Here is a 6,784-nt window from a genome sequence, read left to right on the forward strand (position 1 = left end):
TGAACCGGAGGGAGTACTAGATTTGCTGCCATATTGGGCAAACAACGAGGGCCAAAAGGCACAAATAATTGAAGAAAGTCAGAAATGCAAGCTTCTCTAGATTTTATACTAATTTGGTGAAAAGGACGAGAGAGAAAGAGGGGAAAAAGGTGCACTTAATAGGGATGCCAATTTGGGGCCGAGAGAGACGAACCCGGCTCCCGCTCACGTGCAACCAAACGCTTCTCGTCCTGTCCCACGCGGGCCCTTTCTACCAGCCCCACGTGACGCGGGCCCACACGACTCGGCCCCACAAGACGCGGCCCCACACGTGACGGAACGGTCAACTAAACGGGAATCCTGCCGTCCGAGCCGTTCTCGCGGGTTTCAAACAAGGGCTTGGGGAAAACTGAGGAAAAACTAAGAAGCTGGGGAAAACTGAGTACAACTAAGGACCGGAGGGCACGAAAATAGAAATCCCAAAGTAATATGCCGAAACAAAATTTCTTGTGGACTGAAAGGTTAAAAAGAACCTCCATATCACTAGACTACTACTTCATTCATAATTCAATTTCTCTCTTGGGTCAGCAAATACCTTTTTGTTTGTCATCCAACTAGCGATTCAGAAATACAAATTTATAGCTCGAAACCAATTTTCAAGTAACGAATACTGCCTCCCTTAACCGTTACACTGCATGATTTTCAATTTATATGCTCCAAACAAGTCTTCAATCGAGAACTTCGAAATTGAGCTTCATTTAAGCTCTTAAATATAGCGAAAGCTTATCTGTAAAGTTGCAAATGAGTTGTGTGCTGTGTGCGCGCGCGCGTGTGCGTGTGTGTTTGCACCAATGGATGTTAGTTGTGTTTGGAAATGGAAAGGAACATGTGTACCTTTCGGCTCAAACCGTGTAGTAAGTGTAGCTCTGCACAAATTTTAAAGCCACCAAGATAGTTATGCCTTGCGCTGGCACGCCCAGCAGCTCCACTTGGCGCCCTATATAAACCCCTTTGCCAGTTGCCACTGCCATCACAACTCATACGGAAACAAACAAACATCAGCCAATTATTCAAGCCAGGCTAGCGATCTCATCGCGCTTGAATCCAATACCAGCACCACCACCGCCGACGACGACATGGGCAACAGCCTGCGGTGCTGCCTGACCTGCATGATCCCCTGCGGCTCGTTCGACGTCGTCCGCGTCGTCCACCTCAGCGGCCGAGTGGACGAGTTTAGCTGCCCGATCACCAGCGGCGCCGTCCTCGCCGCGCACCCCAACCACACCCTCGCCACCGCTTGGTCCTCCGCCGGCGTCGGCTGCCCCACCAAGAAGCTCGTCATCGTCTCGCCCGACACCGAGCTCAAGTGCGGTCGCATCTACTTCCTCATCCCCTCCGCGACCGTGCCGGCAGCCGACAGGAGGAAGAGCCGGCCGAGCTCCAAGAAGAGCAAGCGGCCGAGCAGCCAGGGCAAGAGCGGCGGCGCGAGCACGGCCGAACAGGATAACTACCTGACGGACCTGCTGTCCGAGAAGGCCGCGTCAGGTGCCCACCGGAGGCGGCGAAGCAGCTGCAGGGTCGCCGTGTGGAGGCCGGAGCTCGAGTGCATAGTGGAGGAGACCTCGGATTAGAGAGCTCGAAGAGCACTCTACTTTTTCTTCGCCACTCCTATTCTTTTCTGTTTCCTCTCTAATCTTCCGATGTCAGTACCACGAGAACGTATTTCTAGTTCTCATATTTCGATACCCTGGCACATGTACAGTGATGTCCAGAGGGTTAAGTGGTTCTTAGATCGGAGATGGGAGGGGAAACTGAGGCAAAATAACTGTAAGCTCCCCAACAATCTGTACAGAGAGATTTGGTTGAGTTCATTGGAACTTTCTAAGAAAAAACTCTTTCGTGATGTATACTTTCATGATTCCATCTTTAGTCACCTCATACTACTGCAAGCACTAAAGTTCCACTTGGATCACTGAATTCGGTGCACGGGATTTTCGAAAAAATCCCTACGAGCATCCAACAAACACTACTTTTAAAAGTTAAAGAATACAGCCAAAGTGGCAGGGCAAGGTACTTATCCATCAATATTGAAAACAATGCTGATTGTCGACAAATTGACTTATGATTCCCCCACTAGGTGATGGTGTGGAGCTAGATGAAGGAAAGGCATGTACCAACACGAACCGGGTGCTATGTTAAAGGAAGGGAAGGTAGAAAAAAAACACAATCCCTATTATCTATTAACCATCCTGAATGTTCTGCAAAGTGCTTCGAAAATTGAGGGCACACATAACAATTACGTATCCGCAAAACTAAAATTGAAACCGCGACCTGATAAATAAAAATGATATATCTCGTCATGAATAGGGGGAAATCCAAACTTTTCTTAAAACATTTAATCCCTAATTCAAAACAGATCTTCACAAATCTATCATATTATATTATATATTAAATATACACGACGGGTTAGCAAGAATATATTCAAAGTGCTATCCACCTATTTTTTTTTTAAAATGCCCATCGTTCAACAATTGACTTGTGATTACCCCACTAGGTGATGTTTGTAGAGCTAGAGAAACATTGAGGGCATAGAGATAACCTTTAGGTACTATCCAACAAAACTAAAATTCAAACCATGACATGAGAAATAAAAAAAATGACAGATCTCGTCGTGAATAGGGGCTATCCAAAATTTGTCTACAAAAGCAATTCATAATTGAAATTTTTTCTTCTTAAATAAAATTAAATAAATACCAGCTAGGATTATATTTTCAGCCTATCAGCACGGCAGTCTATCAGTCTTAGAGCTATGCTTGAGCATGAGTTCAGAATTTTGATACATGTTATTTCTATATTCCACCTTACTTTATAAATTTGTTAACAGGGACATCACCATTACAAAGTCCAGGATTTTTTAAGAACTTCAGCTCTATAATGGAATTAATTATTTAAAGATAAAATTTAATTTGTTTTTCTTTGTTGAACCCGAAGTTCCGTGCGACTTACGTACGCCGTACAGAGCCCATGTGAAACTGCGAATAAAACAGTTGTCACTGAGAGAAAATGCAAGTCAACTCACTCTGAGAGCATTCCAGCTAGCAGCATTATGTTAGTCAAGTCAAGATCCTCTCATCGTTTGAGCAATAGAGCTGCTGGCAGGCATTCCTAGATTAGACATAATTAGGCTAAGTACATGCTTACAGCAGAAAAAACATGTGTTTGCTCATCGTGCAAGTGATGCCGGCCCCCACCATCTACAAAGCATCCATCGTCCTTTCAGTGTTTACCCTCTAGATAGGTTATGCTTTCACACGTTTCTCCAATGCTTTCAGGTTTCAGCTTCTTGTTCTTTTTTACATCGACTTTCGGCTTATATTCTTCCTCTAATGAAAGAAATGCTCTCAGCTTAGTAGTACTCCGTTTTTGTCAAAAAAAAGGACCTTGGACCTCCCCTTCCCCGTCTACAGTATAAGGAAGGCGATTTGTAGATCGATCGGGCTCTCCACCCCGCCGTCGCCGATTCGTCGGTTCTCTCGGCCTCCGCCGGCCGCTCCGGTGGTGGGAGGCCGGGGGATCCCCGTCTCGCGACGTGTTTATAGTGTAGGAGTGCCAGGGTTACCGGCCGGCGGCGTTGGGGTGGAGATGCGCCCGGTTTGGAGTTTGCAGGTGGTGGTCTTCCTCCCGACGACATCGTTCCCTGGAGCTTCGTCCTCATTCCATCGCCTTCGTCGCGCTCGCATCTCCCTGGAGGTGTGCTGAGCAACTTCCCCTCGCTGGGATCCGTGAGACGGCAGAGACAGCAAATCGAGATCTCGAAGAAGAAGATGCGGCGATTCGGTTCGTCCACGGCGGCGCTCTCCGGTGTAGGTCCTCCGGGACCGGTGCTCGGCGACTTCCCGCTCGTCTGGGGACTGCCTCCGCTCCAAGGCGTCAAGGGAGGCAGCGGCGACGGCGCGCCACCGACAGCAATGGCGGGTCAACAACGTGGTCAACTTGCAGAAGGGCTATGCTGTATTTTTGTGTTTGTTGGGGACCTTTCTGTAATGTTTCCGAATTAATGCATTTTCTGTTTACCCAAAAAAAAAGCTTAGTAGTACTCCGTACTAACGAACAGTTCCAAGAAATGCTCATAACCTCAACCTCAGGACATGGTGTGGCAACATTTTTTGGTGTGGCAACTTCGTGAAGAATCCAGCCAGCCTTGGCCCGGCGGAAATCCTATACATCGACCAGGTCGGTGCCTACCAGGCACCGCACACCCTGGTCGGGTATTGGGCCTGGCCCATTTTCATCATCTTCTTTTTTTCGTTTCTGTTTCTGTTTCTGTTTTTTCTTTTTTCTTTTTTCTGTTTTCTGTTTTCTGTTTTCCTTTTCCGTTTTCTTTCTTTTCTGTTTATTTTTATTTTTGTTCAAAATCGAAAATTCAAATTTAAAAATTGTTTAAATTTGAAAAGTTCAAATTTTGAAAAGTGTTCAAAACGAAAATTGTTCGAGAAAATTCAAATTCGAAAATTGTTCAAAAAAAAATTGTTCAAAAAAAAATTGTTCAAATACGAAAATTGTTCAAATAAAAAATTTGTTCAAATAAAAAATTGTTCAAATTCGAAATTTGTTCATGTATAAAAAATAATAAATTTTAAATTTTTTGTTCAATTTTAAAATTTGTTCCAATTTAAAATTTGTTCCAATTTGAAAATTGTTCCAATCTAAAAAATGTTCAAATTTTAAAAATATTTAAATTTCAGAAAAACTAAAATAATTATTAAAATCGGGAGGTGGCATTTTGGCACACGCGTGCATATGCACCCATTATAGAAAATAATAAAAAACAATTTTAGAAATGTCAAAAAAAATCTGACATAATTTTTTTCTTATACATTGTGACATCCTATGTTCGTTCACAAGTTTTCGTGGAAAAATAACATTTTGTGTGGTGTGTACAAAAAAGACAAAAAAAATGTCCTGTACGTAGTCGTGTTACTGCATTAAAATTTATCTTTTTTACAGGAGCCACAGAAAAATGTTTTTTCTTTTGAAAACTTGTGTACCAACATAAAATGTCTAGATGTACATGTAAAAATTTAGTTTAGAATTTTTTAATACTTTGAAATGTGGATTCACATAATGGGAGCATATGCTCCTATGAGCTAAAGTGCATTTCCCTTAAAATCGGGTCTAAAAAGAATCAGCTTTTAAAAAACGTAAAAAAAAAATTAAACAGAAAAAACAAAAAAGCACAAGAAACCAAAAAAAGAAAGAGTGAGAATGTTGGGCCGGCCCAACAACCTGCCTGGGGGGTGTGCGGCGCCTGGTCCGCACCGACCAGGTCGGCGTACAGCACCCCCCTTGGCCCGGACCCTGCACGTGCCCAGCCTTTGGGCCTACTACATCCGCAAAAAAGCGCCGCGGGCGGGCCAACACGCAAAGAGCGGGCCTACCTAATGGGCTAGCCCAAGCACTGCAGTATTATTATTTTTTTGCGAATGACTGCAGCATTATTTTTAGCCGGCCTGGACCTGATCACCTGAGTGAGTGTGGCGTTTTTCATTTTTGGGAACATAGTTTGGCGTTCTCGTTGGGATTCTTTGCTTCAAGAGCGAGTCAGGATGACTGCTTCAGGAGACTCCTGAATCATGAGTTTTTTTTTTCTGCGCTGAATGTTCTTTAGCCACGACTCACGAGCTCAGCTGACTGCCACAGATCTCCCTAACCTAAGTCACGTTTTTTGTTCAGTAATTACGTGCGTTGAACAAAATGTGGACCTCGGTTACCGTGTACAACGCTATTGTTGACCTCCGTGGAGCATAGCTGACTTGCAGCGTTCACTTGTTTTTGGGCACACGGTCAATTGGAACCTCGGCTAGTTAGTCACGGAGGAACTTTGGTCGAAATCCACCTTTCATATCCATGTAAGCAAGTTTACTCGGGAAAAAAAAAATCCATGTAAGCACGTTTGCTCAGACAGATGCAACTTGCTAGCAAGGTTCTACTCCCGTGCAATTCGTTTCTGTACCTGACAGGGAAACCTGCGCTTGGAGTGCTGCCTAACCATAATGCGGCATACATTGTTTGGTTGATCCGTTTTCTTTTGAGAAAGTTTAGTCGATCAGTTGTCTGTACTACCACTACAAGATGATCATGGAATACACTATTACTCCAGATCTGGTCAGTTTCTCTGAGAAGTTGTAACAAAACATTAGGTGTTTCCCTCTGTTTTGGTTTACCTCGAGGCGTTCTAAGTTTAGTTAAACTTTACAAATTTTGACCACAATGCGAGGTAAATAAAAACGGAGGGAGTAGCCTAACATGCCTAAAATCCAAAAATATTGTCGTCGTGGCGAACGAGCAGATGCCATGGGATGGCTTAAGTTGGGGCCGAATGGGCGCTAGAGGATTCGGGGGAGGGTTTTTGGATCAGATTGGATGAACTTCCGGGTGCTTTCCTCAAGAACTAGGCCTAAGCCAAAGGTAGAAGAAAAGAGACACAAGGAAGAACTCTGCTCTAGATCTTTCTCTTCATTGATCTCATTAGGTTACAAGTTTCTGGCTACAAGCAACTCGTATCTCAGGTATCAGGTCGTCCCCGCGCAAGGGTTGTGCCCCCTCTCCTTATATAGGGAAGAGGGCGGCTTACAGGGGAAGAAACCCTAATGGCATCTTTGACTAGACAAACTACTTCACAAAGTAACTTTAATCATAGGTGACGCCGGTATCTTCTTTAATCAGGGAGGCTGACGTCCTCCGGCTGCTTTTGGCGTCACCTTCCTCTTTGGCGCCAGGGCTTCGTTTAAAGCTACTTTGCTTA

At 44.3% G+C, this 6,784-nt stretch overlaps 1 protein-coding gene across 1 annotated transcript; it reads left to right on the plus strand.

The window, feature by feature from the left end:
• The first annotated feature begins 1,026 nt into the window (after positions 1 to 1,026).
• Positions 1,027 to 1,886, plus strand: LOC124668133. Its single transcript, XM_047205327.1, has one exon. It carries the CDS (start codon positions 1,116 to 1,118, stop codon positions 1,608 to 1,610), a length of 495 nt encoding a protein of 164 aa, XP_047061283.1. The 5' UTR covers positions 1,027 to 1,115; the 3' UTR covers positions 1,611 to 1,886.
• Positions 1,887 to 6,784: the final 4,898 nt, after the last annotated feature.

Source organism: Lolium rigidum, chromosome 6, assembly GCF_022539505.1.
Source record: "Lolium rigidum isolate FL_2022 chromosome 6, APGP_CSIRO_Lrig_0.1, whole genome shotgun sequence".
Taxonomy (NCBI): Eukaryota; Viridiplantae; Streptophyta; class Magnoliopsida; order Poales; family Poaceae; genus Lolium; species Lolium rigidum.

Coding starts and splice junctions, on each gene's coding strand:
- LOC124668133 (XM_047205327.1), top strand. CDS start 1,116: ATGGGCAACAGCCTGCGGTGCTGCCTGACCTGCATGATCCCCTGCGGC.